General features: G+C 49.1%; 1 protein-coding gene across 2 annotated transcripts in view; it reads right to left on the bottom strand.

Annotated features, from left to right (window-relative positions):
• Positions 1-473: 473 nt before the first annotated feature.
• CABLES1 (Cdk5 and Abl enzyme substrate 1) overlaps positions 474-21,652 on the bottom strand; it is a 108,596-nt gene continuing 87,417 nt past the window's right edge. For both annotated transcript variants that reach the window (XM_053571680.1, XM_053571681.1), the window contains 6 exons: positions 21,540-21,636; positions 20,474-20,630; positions 19,292-19,395; positions 8,622-8,728; positions 7,199-7,406; positions 474-3,598 (listed from right to left, as the gene is read on the bottom strand). In XM_053571680.1, the coding sequence (XP_053427655.1) occupies positions 3,458-3,598; positions 7,199-7,406; positions 8,622-8,728; positions 19,292-19,395; positions 20,474-20,630; positions 21,540-21,636 (814 nt within the window). In that variant the 3' untranslated portion in view covers positions 474-3,457. The remainder of the gene's footprint in view (positions 3,599-7,198; positions 7,407-8,621; positions 8,729-19,291; positions 19,396-20,473; positions 20,631-21,539; positions 21,637-21,652) is intronic.

Here is a 21,652-nt window from a genome sequence, read left to right as displayed (position 1 = left end):
TCATCTCTCACTTTCATCTTTTCCAGCTTTTTACCATACTCATCTTGCAGTTGTGCTATGGGAAGCCACCTGTTATATGCGACTTCAGAGTAAATGGAGGTTTACTTTTCTCCAGCTCTCAGCTCTCCCCTATGTGGATTAACTGTGGCCTGGTCAGCATTGTCCCTACTGAACTACACTGACAGCCCCAGAAGGCAGCCTGAGGCTGCCCTGGGGAGGCAGGACTCCCCCCTACAAGCCCCTCGCATTGACGGACTTCTTCCACCACTGGACCAGTAGCACAAGGAGCAGGTACTCAAACCACCTGGCTTGAATTTACTTTGTTCATTGCCCTCTGCCCCCATAGCTTGCAAAGGTGAGGGTGTGGCACAGGCTTCAGGATGTCCTATGTCACAGGAGGCAGCAGGGTGGACCAGGGGAGGGCCAGCCACTCAGCACCCAACCAGATACATCTAAGTGGTAGATACAGAATTCAGCAGCAAGAGCATGAAAGTTTTATTTGCTGTTGAGGGATGGAGGGAACAGGAAGGAATGACAAGGAGGGGACGGAAACCTCCCATGTTCTAAGGTGGGGCCCATGGTACAGAGTGCTCTGGGTGCGCTAAGTGGCTGCCCCATGCCAAGCCTGCCAGCTGGTGAAAGCAACAGCTCTGTAGGGGAATCTACAGAGAAATAAAAGCCAAGGTAAACAAAAGACGTCTGCATTTAGTTTGAATTTCCTGGTTTAACATAGATTTTATTAGGGAGGAAAAATGGTCACTTCTAAGTATCCCTGGGCTGGTTGGGGCTTGGGCCCCGGGCCTCTAGGGCAGGGACAGTGGAGGTCCCCAGCTCTAGATGGGCCCCTGCTCCTGCTTCCTCCCAAGGGCAGCTGTCCCAACCTTGCTGCTGTTTGGTTCCCTTACTTAACAGTCAGGGCTGACTAGGGGAGAGGGGCTCTTGGTCCCCCAGGCCACCTCTGGGGAAAGAGGCAGATCCAGGTGTGTGTCCCAAGGAGCCTGGTGGGCGGACCTTCCTGCAGGTGCTTGTGCCTGAGAACTGGGGGGCAGCATCAGGGCAGTCCTAAGATGGACCAGGACTCAGAGGGGCCAAAACTGCCTTGGTGGTGGTCAAAAAACCTCAGAACCAGTCTGGTCAGCGGTCTTCTGTGGGTACATATACTCAGGCTTCCTCACCAAACCCCAAGGTTGACAAGTGTCTGGAAGGTTCCACAGCTCAGTGGTGGCTCTGGCAGTGACCTGTATCCTTCACCGTGTTTCCCCCACCTTCTCATCTTCCTTTGCCTCTGGAAAGCTCGTGTTGTGAACATGCAAAGGAGACCTGATCGAATGCCTTCACTCTCAGCCCCTGAACCTCTGCCCAAATGAAAACCAACAAAACTCCCCACTCAACAAACCCATAGGCCAGGAAGGAGTTTAGAATTAACATGTCTTTAAATACACCACTAACTTCATGAGTTCATTTCATAAATGCTAATGACCAAATCTATCACCCCAAATCCAAGAAAAATTAGCCTGATTTTAAGACATAGAACTCAGGCTTCTCGCTCCAGTCTGGGCTGGTGGCCTGTGCCATCCACCTGATGTCCCTGAGTGCAGCAGGAGACTCAAGGTGGGTGGGTGGGTGGTGGGGGAGCTATTGGGCCATCTCTAGATAATGGAGCCCTGCTTCGTAGGACTGGCCAGGGAGCTGCATGGGTAGGTGGAGAGCCAGGTGCTCCCCAAAGAGAAGCAAGGTGACCAACTCCACAAGAGAAGGGGCGAGGGCGTTGTGTGCTTAGGGCAGTCCCTCTTGCACATTCTGTGCTTCCCGATTCGCTTTATTTATAGCTGGTACCCTTAAATATTAGTTGATCTAACTTTCGATCGGCTGAAGAGACCAAATGAATCATGCCCCTGACCCCCTCCAAAATCATCTTACAACTGATTCCAGTCAAGGAAATTTGTTAGCAAAATATTTAGAACAAATAAAACAGTTAAAATTCAGTTAAATCAAAGGTTCTGAAGAAGTCAAGTATTCTGTTTGGGCCTCCCCAGCAGCTGCTTCAATCCCTGCCCCCCACAGGCTTGACAAGACCTTGACAGCTCAGCTAAGGGAAGCTGTCTCTACTCGGCTCCCCCATCACCCCTTCTCTGGCTGCTATGAGAAGCTCCGAATGTGGGACCTCTGTGTGCAATCTGGGGTGGCGGATGGATCAGCAGTGGAAGGTTGAGGTGACTGGGAAGACACGTGTGTCTACACATACAGGTATACATAAAAGGGTTTCATTCTCTTTTCATATGGCTGCAGCCTCTCTTCGGTCAAGGCACCTCTCTCTTGTAGCTCTGAGATGGCCTGGTGACATGCCTACTGCAAGGCGTCCCCGTGAGTCAAGATAAGTCATAATTAAAATCCTGCACTGACAGCCCCGGGTACCCGGGAATGGTAAGAGCCGCTGCGGCCTCAGCTCAACCTGAGCATAAACCCTACTTTGTCTCATTGGGCGAACGCCAAACACCAATCATGCGTCTTATTCCTATTCTGGATTTTTATAAAACGTTTTATATATAGATACACACAGCACAGGAAACGTGCTCAGTATGCACTCTAACATAGAGCACAGGGACGCCGCCACCGAGCGCCACCCCCGCTGTCTCCACAGTGGGGAAAGTGCCAAGGTTAAATACATGCACGCCTCGCGGCGGCAGGAAGGGGCAGGGCGCCATGCTCCATGCCTTTCCATGACTCATCCAACACTGAGAACTCATCTTGTTTGTCCCCTTGGTGGTGACAGAAACAGTATCATTTTCTAAGGGCAGAGAATGTCCAATGATCTGGCGTGGAGACAGTGATTCTTATCCAGAGAGCATCTAAAAAGAATTGCCAAACCTCAGCCTGGCTCGTGACCCCAGGCTGAGGTCTGCTCTATCAGGGGTGGGCTTGGCTATGGGGGTGGGTGAGGGCTGCTGCAGTATCTTGCAAACCCACACGCCCCCGGGGAAAGTGCACTTCCAATGGCCGATACAAAAAGAGATTGGCACAACTCTTGGACACAAGGAGGGCATCTCTGCAAAGCTTTTTCCCAACTTCTGCAGCTTCTCACCCGGCGTCTGTGCAAGCCCTTTGTGCCCTGAGCTGGAACAGGTCTGGAGAGAAGACGCTAGACCACATTCACAAGGTCTGTGTGTGCCTGGGAGGAAGACCAAGGTGGGGCGGCTAAGAGTTCTCGCTAGTGGGAAGGGCCCCTGCTGCGCGCACACGTCTCCTCGTCCCTTGTTCTGTGTGGGACACAGCTCCAGGCTTCTCTGGGCTAGTCACACTGAAGACTCCCTGGAAGGTTCCAGGACTAGCTTCTCCACAGAAACATGTTGAGAAGGAAAAGTTTGGTCTTTTGAGTTCTGTTTTTTGCATTTCCAGTGGTAAGTGTTGCTCCACCAAGCTGGGAGGAAACAGTCCTTGGGCCACCCCGGGGCTGGTGCTAGGAGCTCTGCATCAGGCGTCTGTAGTGGGGCGTGACCTCGTGCTCTGGCAAATGCAGGGCAAACTCCAAGGCCACTAATACTGGGAATTCAAAGGCAATCAGTTCTCGCCTGTTCAGCCGGAACTTCTCTTCCAGTTTCTGCAAGAAAAAGAAAACCCAGTGTATGTTAGTGTTTGAAATTAAAGTCCTAGGCTTTTTCCAAGTTCAACTTCTCTATCCATTTGCTGGTGTGTGCTTCTGGGGACACCCATGGGGGGTGAGTCTGCACTTCCTGCCCTCAGTCCTGGTCGGGGAGGAATCAGTTGAATCCCTCCCCAGGGCCTGCAGCCTCACGCAGTCACGTGACTTCATTTAATCTTCACAGTGGCTCATGCCTATAACCCCAGCACTCTGGGAGGCCAAGATAGGAGGATTGCTTGAGCTCAGGAGTTCAAGACCCGCCTGAACAAGAGTGAGACCCCATCTCTACTAAATATAGAGAAACTAGATGGGTGTTATAGAGGATTAGGGTGTTGTGGTGAGTGCCTGTAGTCTTAGCTACTTAGGAGGCTACAAGCAGGAAGATCTCCTGAACCCAGGAGGTTGAGGTTGCTGTGATGATGTAACCACACCCTACCACAGGCAATGGAGTGAGACTGTCTCAAAAAACAAAATCCATAACCTTGCAAGGGTGATGCTACATTTATCTCTATTTACAGATGAGAAAACAGGCTCCAGCAGGTCAGAGAACATGTCCAGGGTCATGTGGGCAGTAAATTGCAGCGCTTAGAATCAAACCGCACTGGGCCTCAAGCTTCACCTGCTCAAACTGTCAATCAGGCTGAGAAGGCGGGTGGGCTAAAAATAGGGTGAACACCTACAATAGTGACCCCCACGTGCTCAGGAGGTGAGCTGATGGTGCAGTTTGGTTCTTACACCTCACACACAAGAACCTGATTTCTGGGGAGGTCACCCACTTTTAGAGTGTCACATGGGTAAACAGGGCTGCTGCCCACTGGCACCCTCATTTTGCCTGGAACACATTCTGTTTTGGCTTAAGACAAAAACATCACCAATGAAGTTAGTTGTTGATTACATTCTGGCTATAATTGGGATGTGATCTTACTTCAGGCTCATCGCCACTGCAAATGGTTCATCAAACCATGACTGTTCTGCATCAATACCACCAGCTTTTGCTGTGTGGCATATTATTCCACTGTGATCTAATTTACAATTTTTATTACTGTCCGTTACATCTAAAGATTCATTAGTTCTACAAATCTCTATCTGAGCCTATCAATTAGCTCAGATGCAGTCTCCTATGATCACCTCCATGTTCATGTATTTACTGTACAAGCTCAGTGACGCTGTACCATTTCTTAAGATTAGTAAAGCACTGACCTATGGAATGAATATTCTTTCGGGGGGGGGGAGTGCCCACAGCAGTGCACCCAAATATTCTTTCGGGGGGGAGTGCCCACAGCAGTGCTGATGGGGATGGCTGACAGACATATGGGGCATTGTATTAACCGTGTCTATTTTCTGTATTTTGATTATAAATATTAATGAAAACTATAAAATGGGTTCAGCGCCCGTAGCTCAGTGGTTAAGGTGCCAGCCACATATACCAGGGCTGGTGGGTTTGAAGCCGGCCCGGGCCTGCTAAAAACAATGACAACTACAATAATAACAAAAATAGCCAGGCATAGTGGTGGGCGCTTGTTGTCCCAGCTACTTGGGAGGCTGAGGCAAGAGAATCACTTAAGCCCAAGAGTTTCAGGTTGCTGTGAGCTGTGACGGCACTCTACCAAGGGTGACACAGTGAGATTCTGTCTCAAAAAAAAAAAAAAAAAAAGATCTGAGGTTTTTGCTGACCTTAGAGGGACTGCTCCTCCTGGGTTAGCCAAATCCTCTATGGGGACCCCTTCCAGGGTGCCTTTGAAATGCAAACCAACCAATCCAGAGCTTACACCCCACCACTTCCCCTATGGTTCCCAAGCTCTGGGTCTCTACCCTGCCTCATCACCCCAAGGCAGGGACCAGACAATCAGGGACAGCCCCTGTGCCCTGGAGCCCACTGATATTACCCCAGCTAGCCAATCCTAAGCCCGGGTACTGCCTTGCCTGGTCCTCTCTGTAGAAACCACAACAGAGGCTGGTGCACAGCCTCTTCCTTCTCCCTCCTAACCAAGCCCAGTACCTCCTGGGTGGTTCCTATGGCACAGCCCTGTGAAAGACTGAGTGTTCCCGTCCCCCCACAGTTCTTATGTCCTTGGCAAAATCCTCAATGTGATATTAGGAGGTGGGTCCTCGGGCATGACAGGTTTAGGTCAGGGCCTGTGCGTGTAGTTCTCATGATGGAATTAGTGTGTTGGTTAGAACAAACCAGGGAGCTTGCTCTGTGCCCCGCCCTCTCCAAAACTAAGCCAAGACCAGGAAGACATCTTTAAGCCAGTAAAGAGCATCCTTGCCCGGGACAGAAGTGACCAGTGCCCTGACTTTGGACTTCTCAGCCAATGAGAAATACATTTCTGTTATTAAACCTGCCAAGTCTATGGTAATTTTTTGTTTTTTGGTTGTTTTTGAGATAAGGTTTCACTCTGCTGCTAGGGCTAGAGTGCAGTGGTGTCATCATGGCTCCCTGTCACTTCAGACTCCTGGGCTCAAGAAATGCTCCTGCTTCAGCCTCCCTAGTATCTAGAACTACAAAGCATGTGCCACCTGGTCTACCTAAGTTTCGTATTGTTTTGTAGAGATGGGGTCTTGCCTTGTTGAGTCTTGAACTCCTGGTGTCAAGTAATCCTCCTGGCTTGGCCTCCTAAAGTGCTGGGATTATAGGTGTGAGCCACCGTGCCTGGCCATCTATGGTATTTTGTTATGGCAGCTAAGATATCCCTTCTCTTGGGAACTCAAACTATTTTTTCAATGGCAATTGTCTCTTAACCTGTTGCTGTAATGTACCTAAATTTTCTATTAAGATACTGAATTTTAGGCTCAGCACCTATAGCTCAGCGGCTCGGGCGCCAGCCACATACACTAGAGCTGGTGGGTTCCAATATAGCCAGGACCTGCCAAACAATGACAACTACAACCAAAGAATAGCCGGGTGTTGTGGCAGGCGCCTGTAGTCCCAGCTACTTGGGAGGCTGAGGCAAGAGAATCACTTAAGCTCAAGAGTTTGAGGTTGCTGTGAGCTGTGATGCCACGGCACTCTACCAAGGGTGACAAAATAAGACTCTGTTTCTCAAAAAAAAAAGATACTGAATTTTAAAATAGGCATTCATATATCTATCCAAGGGACTAATGTGTCCTAGCTTTGTGGGGGCTCTCCTTTAAAGGAACCCACCCCCTTCCCTAAAGAGGAGCCGACTGAGGCAGCAGGAAGCCAGAGTCTTGTTGACCCAACACATTTAACAGTGGAGGCTCTGGGGGACATGCTGCTCACAAGACCCCTTGTGGTTTCTTGTGGTTATAGCGGCTTCTATGCCTGTGAGAGCTGTTTCACCCCTCATGGGGTCTGAAAATGGATTTCCGTGATCAGACCCAAAGCTGGGCATCTTTGGTCTTGTTCTTTTGTTCTAAGCCAGCCTGAGATGGGTGTCTGACATCCACTGCGGGAAGGTCGGCTTCACGGCCCCAATCTCTGCTGTCCTCTGAGGATTAGAAACCTTTTAGGCACGGTCACCGGCCAGAGTCTGACCCTGGACTGACGTGTTTGGACAGTGTGCTCCCCCAGCCATTAGGACACAGGCCACTTACATCAATCAGATGCTTGACTTCATGTTTTTTGAGGTCACTTCCAATTTTGGCTGCCAGCAGCACGCACGCCCCAGCACAGAGCTTCCGGTTCTGCTTGTTGAGCTTCCCCTTGAGGGCGAGCTTCTCGAAGTAGACAAAGGCCATGGCCACCGTGGGCTCCTCGAGGCCACAGTCCTCCTGAGCCAGCTTACGCATCTCTCGTTTCAAACTAGAGGGAGACAAGGAGGAGGGGAGAGTCTTGTTACAACCTAAGAGTTGCAGAAGACCAGAAAGAAAAAGACTACCCCCTCTCAAAAGCATTTTCTCTTCCTCGTCCCCAGGGTGGACTGGGCTTACGTTCTCAGACGTGTCAGAGTTACTGTGTGGGGGGAGCAAATCACGCAGCTGGGACTCTTCTGGACTCATCTCGGTTAGTCAAGTTGTATAGACCAACTGTGTCATTTTACTTTTATTCTCTCCCCAGACCTGGCAGTGTCGCCACTTCTAGGACAACAACAGGCAGGGACAGCAGCCTAGGTGGGAAGAGTGACCAGCCAGGACTCGAATGACCACAACACTGGACATAGGAGGACCCCACTGAACACAGAAGATGTCCCAGGGTCTCCTTGGAGACCCAGAGTGAAGTTGTCCAACGTAACAGACAACATCTGGAAGACACAGTCATACCAGAGAGATGGTCATACGAGGCAGACACGAATGGGGCACTTGGCCTAAGCCCTGCCAAATACCTGTCACTTGATTAACCAGGACAGAAAGGTGCTAGGCTGTGAGCACAAGTTATAGCAGTGTCCTTAGGAACCCTGCTGAGCAAAGGGACAAAGTGTGGATGCTTAATTTTTCTCATTTTTCCCACCACCACACACACATGTGTACTCGCATGTCTGACAGTTATGGACGCTTTGGCCGGCAGGTGCGTTATCACCACAAAGTCAGTTGGTTCGGCTATAGGGAAATACAGGCCTGGCTTTGATTTGGCTGCTTTGGTGATGGTTTGGCTGGCTGACACCTCTGGGCACACAATTGAGGACAGAGTTATCTCACAGCCTAAGATACCAGCTCTTTTCTCTTCTTGGCCTGGGTTTGAGAAAGCAGAGACCTGAATGTTTATCCTCTGAGTTTTCCATGGTGGAAATCTTATAGAGCCAGCGAGCTGCAGACGGTTTGAAGTGATTCTTTCACTGAGGACCCTCCCCCTAGATTTGTGTCAATGGGGTGTCCAGGGCTTGGACTTCCGTCCTGCTTCTCTTGGCCCTCCCACCACACTGTGGCACATGTCTGCCAGCATCAAGGAGTCCCTCTGTGCTGAACATGACAGTGATTCAGTTACTGGAACAAAAGAGGGGACCATCAGCAAATCCTACATTTAATGTGTACTGCAAGAGGAGCTCGAAGGGAAAGTTCAAGGGGGTGGTGACTCCTGTACCTCCGGATTTTGCTGAGTGTTAACTTAATGTGGGGAAACTTCTCCTTGAAGGTCTCGTTCATGTCTTTCTTGAGATCCGAGGGCTTCACATAGTCAATCACTGTAGTCTGCAAAAGAGAGGCCACACCAGTCACTCTTTGAAATAAGGGTCCCATATAACAATTACGTGTATTACAGCCCCAAACCATCAAGCAATGGGAAAATCAGATTCAAGCACAAAGAGAGTCCTGCTGGATCCAGGAGCCTGAAGGGGACAGTGGCTGCTTGGGGCAGGAAGAAAAACCAGTCTCCGCCATTAGCAGCATGGGGAGGTGTTTAGAAAAACCGTGGGTGCCTGATGTGTGTGTGGGTGTCCCTGTCCCCGTTCCTGTGTCTCAGACTGCTGTTCACATGCAGGGTTAAGAGCATGGGTGGGGTTTGGACTTGCACAAATCTGGGTTCGATCCACACTGGACCATTCACAAGGTCACCTGGCTTTGGGAGACTTATCTAATCACCACATCTGTAAAACAAAAACAGCAATAGTACCCACTTAACAAGGCCACTCTGAGAACTATGTGAGAAGTGCTCTGTGTGGTGCTGGGAGCAGCACATGGTGTGCATTAATGTACACAGTTATGATTTAATAAAAAAAGTTCGCTTTTTAAAATATTATTTGAGACAGTCTCTGTCACCTGGGTAGAGTGCTATGGAATCATAGCTCACTGCAACCGCAAACTCTTCGGCTTAAAGTGATTCTCTTGCCTCAGCCTCCCAAGTAGCTAGGACCACAGGTGCCCACCATAACACCTGGCTAATTTTTTCTATTTTTAGAAGAGACAGGGTCTTCTCTCTCTTGCTCAGGCTGGTCTTGAACTCCTAAGCTCAGGTGATCCACCCACCTCAGCCTTCTCGAGTGCTAGGATTAAAGACATGAGCTACCGTGCCCAGCCTTTAAAAAATTTTTTTATTTTTTAAACTGTAGGAAAATATGTCACAGAAAATTTACCATTTTATAAATTAAAAACAATTTTTTATTTTTAGAGCTGGGGGGTCTCCGTTGTTGCCCCATCTGGGTACAGTGGCCACTCACAGGCACAATCATTGCTCCTGGGCTCAAGAGATCCTCCTGCCTCAACCTCCTGGGCAGCTGGGACTGCAGGTGCACACACCATGCCCAGCTCCGAAAATTTACAAATCTATTTCAATCATTTTTAGGAGTACAGTTTAACAGCATTAAGGAAATTCACCACCATCCACCCACAGAATATTTGTCTTCCCAAACTGAAACTCTGTGCCCACCAAACAACTCCCCATTCCCTCCCCCAGCCCTTGGCAACCACCACTTGACTTTTTGTCTCCTAAGTGAAGTCGCTTATTGTCTTTTCATTACAGGCTTATTTCACTTATCATGATGTCATCAAGGTTCATCCATATTGTAGCATGGGTCAGAATTTCCTTTCTTTTCAGGGTTGAATAACATTCCCTGCATGTCTGTAGAGAATAGTAGCTATTATTAATAATCCCTTGAAACTTGAATTTCTTCCTCCTCATTTCTAATTCTTTCCATCCCTAAAGTCTGGCTCCTTGGAGCCCCTTCTGAACACTTTTCCCTCCCTTTCTCTCTGTGGCCTGCACTGTTAACTCTGATTAAAGTCTTTTGCTGGGTTTCACCTGTTAGTTTCATTCCTCCTCCAGAGAATGCTTGCCGAGGCTGTGTGTCTTCTGGCCGACTACAGGCAACAATGAAAGCCCAGATAAAAGAAGGCTACAGATTCTGACATGAAGGTCCATTCGCAGGGATGGTCCACTGCCAGCAAAACACATCAAAGGTTTCCTAATGGCTCTAACAAAACTTGGTGGCTTTCTCTGAACACCTCTATTTACAGGACACACAGTTATAGCAGACACTTGGAAGCCTCTGGTGTCAGTTAAAGAGCAGGCAGCAAGCACATCCCAATTCAGACTGACCTGATGGGTACCTTCTCTGCCTCAGCATGTCCTGTCTTAAAATCTAATGACTCTTAGAGGCTGGACTTCTTAGCCCCCCTGAGTGACAGAGTTAGGAGACCAAACTGCAGGCATAAGGGTGACAACGGTCCCCTCCACTGCTCATTCTTTCTGGGTTGGGAGAGAATAAATTAAAGCTGACACCAATGCTTTGAGCTCATCCACTAGTCTAATTGTGTGGGCTGTAAAAATTCACAATGCCCAGGCTTTGCCAGAGCATGTTACTGTAAATCAAAGTGCCAATCTAATAGGCTGTGGCTCCTTCTTGGTCTGGGACCGTCTGAGTGACCACTGTTCTCATGGCCACCTAATTCCAGGTCATGGAGTTCAGAGGGCCAGGCCGTGTGATGGACAGGAAACTCCAGCCCTGTGATGCCTGTGTTTCTGCAGAAGTGATCATTCTGCTGTTGGGGTGTGAGGTCACTTAAATGTGCTTTCTTGCAGTTGCATGGCTGTGTGTGCACAGCTGCATAAAGGGGAGAGGGGAAGTTTAGCTGGAAAGAGGAGACCACCCAAGACACAGACTGTCCAGAGGGATGCAGTTCAGAAAGGAGCCCTGTCTGGCTGCCCCACAGGAGACGGGAAGCAGAGTTAGGAAGGCCTGACATGGGGCGGACACCAGCTATCCCTTCTTGGTAACAGGAAAAGATAAGCCCACAACTAACTTATCTGGAGAAAAGTCTATCACATCTATCTCAGAGACACTGGGACACCCTTCGCATTTTATAAAAACAAAGGCTTGACTCGAGAGAGGGGCCTCCATGGAATTGAACGTGGGCCCCACCCTGGCCCACGGCACCAGGTACAAGGCTGTGAAGGCCTCTCAGACAGGGACGGGGTGATCCAGGAGCGGGTGGGTGTGGGTACGCCCCATAACGATCCTTCATTTCCTACTCTCTGCCTCCCCAATCTCCCTAGGAGTCCTCAGGAGCGGCTTTGAACAGACGTGAGCTTGCTGTGGACTCTTACCACTCTCCTCTGACCTGTGGGCAGGAACATTCCAAAGGGACTGGGTTCTAGCCCAGCCCTAGCGATACCTGCACCCCAGGATCTAGGCGTGAGACCAGAGCCAGCTGCTCAATCTCTCCAAGTCTTGGCTGAAAGCCATGACTGTGCAAAGGAGGGACACAGCCAATGATCCGGACAGCCCCTTCCAGCACCCACAGCCACTGGTCAACCAGGGCACTTCTGCGCTGGGAGCTCAGCTGGGCACTGGAAAGATGTTCCTGCTTGTTAAGGTAATTAAGCAGCACAGCGGCCCTCAACTAAAGCTATCTAACCACCAACAGATGGGCATTTCAGCTGTTCTATGCATTTAATCCTTTCCCTAAGAGGAAAGTAAATCACGAGGAAACTATGGAAATGAGGGGGCAGCCTAGGCAGCCCGTGGCTGCATTTGCTGCTATTTCTACCCATCAAATTCCAAATATATAATCCTGGATTGACGCTCCCTTCCCTTTTGGGGAGTGATTCTTTGGTTTCCCTCACTGAAACAAAGTGGTTAAGTACAGAAATACATGCAAAGTTTCATCTGCTTCAGGTTTACCCTTCCACGTGGATTTATCAGGCACGTTCAGTGTCAGATAATTGTCAGATATTTATCTGGTGCTATAGGATTTCTGAAGCAGTATCTCTACCCACTTGAGATGACACTGGATGAATGTGGCTCCAGGTTCACACGCACCCAGAGAGTATGTGGGTACACTTTTAAATGTAAACTTCTTACACGGTGGCCATAGAACATGAGCTAAACCTTACATGGACTGTCACATTCAAGTTTGTGAAATAATTATCACAAATCCAAGACCAATACATGGGAAGACAGTAGATGCTGCCAACACTCTGGGTAAAACGTCGAGGTCGTATTTCATTTTCTATTATTTTTATAAGCAAAAAATGGTTTTAAAAAACACTACATGTTACAAGATGGATGAACCTTGAAAATGTTATGCTAAGTTTAAAAATCCAGACACAAAAGACCATAGACTATAAGACTCCCCTGATATAAAACACCCAGACTGGCATATCCATAAAGGCAGAAATCAGGCTGCCCAGGGCTTAGGCGGCACGGGGTTAAGGGGAACAGCTGAAGGCCTGGGGGCTTCTTTGGGGGATGACAATGTTCTAAAATTGACTGTGGCAATGGACACATAACCTTATGAATATACTGAAAACCACAAATTGTAAAAGAAGTCTGAAAAATGTCAACTGTATGGTATGTGAGTTGCATATAATCCTGCTATAAGGAAAAAAAAAATCCATGCCCAAAACACCCTTCCCTCCCCTCAACCAGCACAGACATTGAAGCCATTTGACTTTAATACTCAACACCCGAAGCTGGCAGGCCTCAAAGACCCTGCCCGTTAGCTACTGTCCAGGCCTGTGCACTTGAGGGAGCCCCTTAAGCCTCAGGGTGGCCCAGATTGCGATTCTGTAAGGCTGCATTACGTTTCTTATAGAGGCCCTCCCCGAATCCAATACGCCTGTGAACCCTGACACCCGAGGGCTGCTCCGGAAGGGGCCTTGTGAGGGAGGGGCTGGGGCTTATTCTGCTTTCGCGTCCCAGCAACCCACCCTGAAGACAGGTAAGCCATCGAGGCAACTTTTTTTTTTTTTTTGGCTGGGGCCAGGTTTGAACTTACCACCTCCGGGATAGGGGGCCGGTGCCCTACTCCTTTGAGCTACTGGTGCTGCCCTATCAAGGCAACTTTTAATGAGGACACACACACACACTCACACACTTTTATTGGGTCAATTATTTCCCACTGCTCAGCCTCTCACAGTGTACTGAAAAGTTCTAAGATATATTCCTACAGCACTGGGGAGATTCGCGGCTGGAGGGAGAGCTTTCTCTGAGCACTTAGATTTTGATATTAAATAAATAAAAGAATGGGCACTTTATCAGGGATATCAAGCCAAGAGATTTTCGTTGAGATTTACACTCCTATAGCTATCACAGGTTTTCTTTCTGATGTCAAAGCAGGGGTAAGAGGGATTTCTTCCTCATAAAGAAAAAGGATCCAGAAATCCTTTCACATAATGTTAATTTCGTTGACTTTGTCTCAGCTCACTCACTTTCTCTCCCTAATTGCTTTCCACACCCAGAAGAGGGGCACCCAAAACTCACTACCGACCTGAGCTGCTGCGTTCTCATGATAAATAACCACTCTCGTGAAACTTTAATTATATGCCAACCAGGCAAAGAGCCAGAAGCGTCCGCCCTCCCTCACCGCACTGAGACACACCTTCATTAAGCTAATGCCCTACAAGACCTTGCACGCAGCCAACTTTCTCATGTTCTGTGGTCACAGTCTAGAAACCGAAGACCAAACCATAGGGCAGATGCAATTTGGTTTGCACACCTGCCTCAGGATTTTCTTTTTTTTTTTTTAATTCAAAAGCTCACCATTGCCCCTTCAGTGGGTCATAGGAGGAGTGACTTGTAGGGATCAAAGTTAAAAAAATACAAGTATGGATGTCAGGCAAGTTTGAAAGGGTGCCCCAGGCGCTTTGTAAATGACAGGCTTCACCTGGGAGCTCACCAACTTTAAGGCATGTTCTACCTGCGGCAACGAGTGGCCTTTTTATATTATACTTAGAACAAATGCTAAAGAAAATACATATTGAAATGCATCCTGGCTGTTTAATATCACCTATGCTGTGACCCAGAAATCCTGCCCCTGGGCTTGGCGCCTGTGGCTCAAGTAGCTAAGGTGCCGGCCACATACACCTAAGCTGGCAGGTTCGAATCCAGCCCGGGTCCGCCAAACAATGGCGGCTGCAACCAAAAAAATAGCTGGGCGTTGTGGTGAATGCCTGTAGTCCCAGCTACTTGGGAGGCGGAGTCAGGAGAATCGCTTGAGCCCAGGAACTGGAGGTTGCTGTGAGCTGTAATGCCACAGCACTCTACCCAGGGTCACAGCTTGAGGCTCTGTCTCAAAAAAAAAAAAGAAATGCAAACGTATGCCCACAAAAAGATACATACAAGAACGCTCATAGCAGCAGAATTCTTAATATCCCTACACTGGAAACATCCCAATGTCTATCCACAGGAGAAAGGTAAACTGTAGTATCCTACACCACACACACAGCAATTAAGAGAAAAATCCAAAAAACTATGGACATACTTAACCCAGGGGAATCTTTCAGGTATTAAGTTATATGAAAGAAGATGGACCAAAAAAAAAAAAAAGTACCTACGGGGTGATCCCAAGCACGTGATGTTCCAGAATAGGTGAAATTAATGTGGTGACACAAGTCAGAAGAGCAGTTGCCTTTGTGGGAAAAGGAAGGGAAGGTGAGTGGACAGGAGGGACTTTCTGCAGGGCCAGAAATGCTCTCGGTCTGGATCAGAGGGGTGGTCACAGAATTCATGGAACCATACACTTAAAACAGGTACATGTCATTCTTCTTTATAATAAAGTATCCTAAGAATGGCAATGCAAGTATCCAATGTACTCAATACCAATATGAAACCAATAGAAAAATAACTACATGCCCGTATGAGAGAGTAACACAAGTATATTCAAGGCTGGGGGAGGGGAAGGGGAAGGGGAGGTGGAGGGAGTGATGAGCTCTCACCTGATGGGCACAGTGTGAGGGTAGTACCCCTCGATGAAGGACTCAACTACAACTTGAACTTTACCTTCGAAATACAGCGTAACCTAATCATTTGTACCTTCATATTAATTCTGAATAAAAATATAAAACAGGAGCATCTGAGTGAACATATGAGGTCGGACAATTAAGTTTGCAAACCAAACCCATCCTAGCAAAGGTGCTTTGAAGGGTGCGCAGGTTCCCAAGGAGGGTACTTTGAGGTGAAGGTGACTACAGTGATGATATTCAGTAAGGAGGTATGTAACACTTTTTTCTAGGATGAGTTCACCAACTTGATTGACCTCTTAAATTATTACCAATATATGTAATATATTGCTGTAATATATGCTACAGCATCATCCAATGGGCAAAAGGATTAGCTCATTACTTCAAGGGTTGCTTGAGTCTGCAGAGGCTCCACAGACACCTTAGAGCCTGAAATTCCATAGATGGGACATTCCCAAACTGGACAACACTTGCACGGTCTTAGGCTGGTGCTTCCAATGGCCTGGCCTAATTGTACTGCTACGGGGGGACCAGGGTCTGTACCTAGGGACACTATTTAGGGGGTGGGCAGTGTTGCACATTCAACCAGCCCATGAAGGGCAGGGCCCAGATCCATAGGCCTGCTGTCTACCTGCGGGAAGTGGAGGGGAGGTGTACCCTGCCACTCACAAGGAGACGAGCTGACCCAGGTCTCAAACAGGGCTTTCAACAACCTGACTCAAATAATCCCGCAGCACTCACCATCCACTTAGGAGCCCAGGTACTATTTCAGGTGTAGCTCCCTGTGCCTGGGCCCAAGTTAGTGGGGAGGAAGGGTCTGTCAGGGCCAGCGTTGTGTATGCTTGACCTCCCTACCTCTGTGTGTGTGTAGAGGGGAGGGCAAGGACTTTTACTGTTATAAATACCAGTTTTGAGTCAAGCATGGTGGCTCACGCCTGTAATCCCAGCACTCTGGAAGGCTGTGGGTGATGGATAGCCTGAGCAGGAGTTTGAAACCAGCCAGAGCAAGAGTGAGATCCTATCTCTACTACTAATAGAAAAAAATAGCTGGGTGTTGTGGCGGGTGCCTGTAGTCCCAGCTCCTCAGGAGGCTGAGACGAGAGAATCACTTAAGTCCAAGAGTTTGAGGTTGCTGAGAGCTATGACGCCACAGTACTCTGCCCAGGGTGACAGAGGAAGACTGTCTCAAAAAGGAAGTATCGGTTTTATGCCTAATCTCTCTCTCTCACATTCAGAGTTTTCCCACACGGGCTTTCCCTACTAAGAACCACCTCTCACCCCTGGATACTCGCCTTCGGTGCATTCTACAGGGCCACCTTCCTCGAGACCTACCTCCTGGAGCCCACCTCCGGTCCTCCCACCAGTCATCTCCTACCAGACCTCCCCACTCTCTATCTAAGGTTGAGGAGAATGGATCTGTGGCTGGTTGGTTCTCTGCTGGGTAAGAAAGCACCTAATCCGGCGTAGAGAAGACCTCAATCAGTATTTGTTGAATGGGCCTCCTCTATACTTGGTCCCCAACACACAGAAATAATGCAAATAGACAAAACGACCCCTCACCCCGCTTTTTTTCCTATAATTTCGATGCCAATGCCAGAGGAATAGCCCTATAACCCATGACTGCTTTTAGGAAGGAAATCTCTGGGCAGCTGGGTTGAGGCCCCTTGCCACACACAATGAAAGTACTGTCAGTAACTTAGAGCAATGATTTTCAACTGGGGTGCCGTAAGAGGATCTTAGGTATGCCACAAAAACTTTTAAAGATCATTACTTACATTATTTTAGAGAGAAGTTCAAGGCACAGTAAGTATATTCTTTCTTGTACCCTTTTTTTGGATCAACGTAATTTAAGTGTGCTGTGGAAGTTTAACTATAGGTTCAAGTGCGCCGGAGGATAAAAAAGGTTGAAAAACACTGACTTAGATGAAGATGCTGAAAAGTGAATTTTATCAAAGTACCAACAACTGTGGCCAGAATAGCAGATGCAGGGCTCATGGAGCTGACCAGGAAAATGCAGTTCCTGAGCAATTTTATTCTCTGAGACGTGGTCTATTCCTGGAAGCACAGACTGCAGAGCCAGCACGGTGAAATGAAGAATGATCCGCTTGGGAACATAAAATGAGGAGGGGCAGACACATGTGCTGACTTGGCAAGTCTCCTAGCACACGGTCCAAGGAGGAAGAATTATAAGTGTGCACGGGCACACACACAAACACCGCAGCCCAGAACCTCCAAGCTCACAGTGAAATCACTCCAGGAAAAAAAATCAGAGGTGGCACCAGCCTGACCCTTATCACGAAGTGTGAGGCATCTGTAGGAGAGCTCTTGCCACCCCGTGTCTATCCGAAGTAGCTTGCCCTCTTGTTCTCTCAGTTACCTCCAAATCTGTTAAGCCTGGTGGCCTGAAGAATCGCTTCATGTCCCACCCTCAGGCTGGAATTTCTGCTTCAGTGACTACCAGGCCAAGTACAAAGAGCCCTGAGCCAGGGGTTCCACCTGGGTCCCCCATTTCCCATCCGTCAGCTGCGAGAGCCTGTCTTAGACTCCCCAAGCTACAGTTTCCTGCCCAAGTTACTTAATCAAGTGAATTCTAATACACAAAACAGCGAACCATATCAAGAATCCTCATCCTTATACCTGACAGCCTCGCAGCCGCTCCCTCCTTACAATGAGGGCAATGATTCACGTCACTGATTGAACACTTACTATGGGCCAACTTCTGGGGAAGATGAATACATCCTGGTTTTTAAAATATGAACAGGTCACAGAATGGGAAAAAAGTAACTCCTGATGGCTGTGGTTTCACTTTCTGTGTTGGAAGGTGGGGGACATTGGATGGGGGATAGGGCAACTTTAAACTAACTGTGAGTCAAAGGCATTCTCGAGGGACTAAGTGTATTCCAACTCAAAGTGTCACATGAGGATGACCTCTGGACTGCCTGCCTGATCACAAGAGAATACGTGCTGGAAGCAAGTGGTGAAGGCCCATGTTCTGCCTGGTGCTTCCCTGACAGACAGATAAGAGTGCTGAGCTGACTGAAGAGCTGGGTGCCCTCTGACTACGTGGAGTTGGTTCCCACACAAGCTATTGCAGACACAAGAGCTTGGAAGAGAAAAAGGGCTCTCAGTCTTACTCCTAAGGCCAGGGCTCCTGAGAATAGCACCGCTGGGAGTACAGGAGGGAGGGAACCAGGGAGGAAGTGCTTGGCTGTGCTGCTCCACTGAGCCTGGCTATGGGCCAGGATACAGGAAGCCAGGAGGCAGTGGGGATGTTCTGGGTTAGAGCCCTCCCACCTGACGCTGGGCAATCAGTTTCCTGTGAAAGCCTGGCTCGCCCCTCCTGTTGCAGCAGCTGGGACTCTTCTTGACCCTGAGTTAGGTAGGGCAAGTCTGCCCAAAGAATGTACGTGGGACCCCGCAGCAGGCCCCTTTGGTGTCTGGAGAAATAGCAGCCCACAATGGTGGGAAATGGTGGTCAGCCAAAAGCAGAAACCAAAATTACACAAAGGGAAAAACAGGAAGAGTCCATTAAAAACAACAACAACAACAACAAAAAACCCAGCAGAGAAAGGGTTTGAATTTAACACCCACAGTGTCCTACTTTCACTTTCCCAAGAGATAATTCTGTCATCCTGAGTCTGGTGCCAAATGTTTGCTCAGAACGCACACGGCGGCCCACATCACCATGGAGCTCCAGACAGAGCTGGACTTGAACTCAGCACTCCCCACTGGGGATGTGCCTGGTCATCCCCCGGTGGGGGCTGTGAACATCTGACCTTGTACATGCCCCCTCAGAGGTGAGGGTCTCCCCCAACCTGAGCTGGTGACTTCATAGATAACCAGCAACCCAGACTTTCCCAGTGCCCAGAAAGTCAGCAGAACTTTGGGTATTGGCCCAGGTGACCAGCAGAACTCTGGGTACCGGGCCTTCCAGAAGCAATGTACTGGTAATGCCTCAGGAAGGTCCGCTAGGCAAAGCAGTCTTTGCCCAAGCCCCGCCTGTCCTGTGAGTGCAAGCAAGCCACCTCCGAGCCCTGCTGAAGGAGCAGGCGAGATGAGCATCCGCAGCTACTCACCATGTATGAAGGAAAGATCAGAACGCGTTTGTGCTTTCCGCAAGGCCACTGGGGGTCGTCCAAGAGATTTGGGTCATAGTCCATAAAGTCTCCCAGGTCACTACCTGAAGATCACATGTAAAACGATAATTAGGGGCCCTGCACCCTCCAAAGCAGAGGCAGTTGGGAGGATGCCAAGTTAGACTGAAGAAGGGCTGGGTCCAAGCGTCACTGCTTGCTGACTTTTGGTACACGTCTCTGCACGCCAAGGACATGTACAGCCCCCCTCAAAAGGGTTTGACAAATTCTTGACTTTCTGACACCTTTTACCTTTTCAGAGAATTTATGTATTAATTTCCTGCTTCATATGGCACGCAGAATGCAGAAAGCATTTGCAGCATGCAGCCCCTCAGAGGCTCCTTTTCTAAGGCTGCAGACCAAGTCAGCAGAGTCAAGTGGTGCCATCTGAGAAGCACGACCTGCTTGGTGCGGATGCTTCCAGGCAGGCTACTGATATGAACATAAATCAGAGCGGCCACCAAGGCACACAGCTGGAATGACCAGAGGTGGCCAGACCTTAGGACGGGGCTTCAGAACTCAGCACTCGGGTCAACCTAGGGAACTTCACATTCACCTGAATTTCTCTGAGAGTGGAACCAGGACAGCTTCATCAAAAGCATTCTCCCTTGTATGATTCTTACAAGGGTTTATACAGGGGGAGCTTGCTACAAGCACACAAGTCTCCCTTCAGCCGCCAACTCAGCTCACCTGCTATGGTAATCGCAAAGAAACTCTCACACTGATCCTGAACTTCAGGGCCCGAATATTTAAAAAAAAAAACCACAAAAGTCAAACTTGAAAGCACTAAGAAAATGCAGGCCAGAACCAGGTCACGGTTGGCTGAGAAGAGAAGCTGAGGCCACAGAAAAGCTGGAAAATCCAGCCACCTCTGCTTGGTGCAGACAGCCTGGGCACTTCTCTGTGTGGAAACTCAGGCAGTCAGCAATGGAGGCTTCTGATCAGAGAGATCACCTGGGGCCTGGCTGAGAGCCCGGGGGCTGGAGATCAGGCGTTCCTGAGAGTCACGTGGCCTGCAGGAACCTGTCCTCCAGGCGGTGCCACAGGGAGACCAAGGCACACGGTGCACGGGAGCACCTCCCGCCACGAACTCCCTGGACCCTGGACCCAGCGGGCTGAGGTTACCTGTGTCGAGGCTCCCCTGGGTGCTGCTCCCCCGGCCTGTGGAGAGGCTGCGGTGGCTCAGGTTACGGAACTGGGAGAAGGAGGAGGTGGAGTCTATGGTATTTCTCCGGGCTCCAAAGGCATTTGTGGGTAACAGAAATTGGGTATAGGAAACAGTCTAAAGTAAAAGGTGGAGACAAAAACAGGCCAGTGATTAATCCCAGGCGATGCTAGGTCTGCATTCTGATCAAGCAAAAGTTGCCTCCCCAAGTTCAGGTCCATGTTCTCACATTTGCAATTTTAAAATCCAACGAGATCTGAAAAATGACATGGGTTTTGGCACTCCTCTGTGCTGACTTCTAGCCTGAGCTGACTTTGGGCTAGGTGCAGTTTTCATTTACCCCACTTTGTCTGACTATTCCTGTGTCGTGGCAGAAATATGAATGTATCTGACAAAGCACACAGACCTTCTCTACACCCTGAGCGCAAAGATGATCACTCAGGTGCAGAGGGACCAGCTGCTCTGGGAGAGGGTAGGGGAAGCATTCGTAATCCCAGGAGCCTCACCTGCAAGTGAACCATCCTGGGACAGTTTCTCTAAGAAACACTTGCATCCTTGCCATAAGCAAGTTTTATGTGGACCCAGCACGAAAAGGTCAAGTTCACCTTTCAGCCTTTCACTCCTGAGACTTCAGCCCAGAAGATGACTGCATGTGGATGAAAGGAATGGACACTCCTATGGCTGTAGCTCAGTGGTCACTGTGTCAGGCTGAGTGACTCTTAGCTTCTCAGGACCATGGGAAGGTAAAACACCTTTGAATAGTCTAAATGTTGTTTGCTGACACCGATAGTTAATGGATATTCAAATCACCCATCACTCCACCCTGGAACACGTGTGTGTGTGTCTGTGTGTGTGTGAGACGGGTGGACATACTGACTGCTCAGAAGTACAGCTCATTCAGTTGTAAACAGCACTGGCAGAGAAACACCCCCTGACACTGTCACTGAATCATGCTGCCATGGAAGCTGGGGCGGCTGGCACCACATGCCCGGGACCCTGCCCAGACCGGATGCCAGGCAGCCTTACCTTCCCGTCAGCACCCAGCTCCACACCTTCCAGACCAATGATCTCTTTCAAGCTCACGGCGCCAGCTGACTGTCTCCCTCCATCCAACTTCAAATCCCTAGAAGGACAAGCCA

Source organism: Nycticebus coucang, chromosome 19, assembly GCF_027406575.1.
Source record: "Nycticebus coucang isolate mNycCou1 chromosome 19, mNycCou1.pri, whole genome shotgun sequence".
In the NCBI taxonomy this organism is placed as follows: domain Eukaryota; kingdom Metazoa; phylum Chordata; class Mammalia; order Primates; family Lorisidae; genus Nycticebus; species Nycticebus coucang.
The sequence above is the reverse complement of the archived record's forward strand: the minus strand, read 5'-3'. Positions and strand labels throughout refer to the sequence as shown.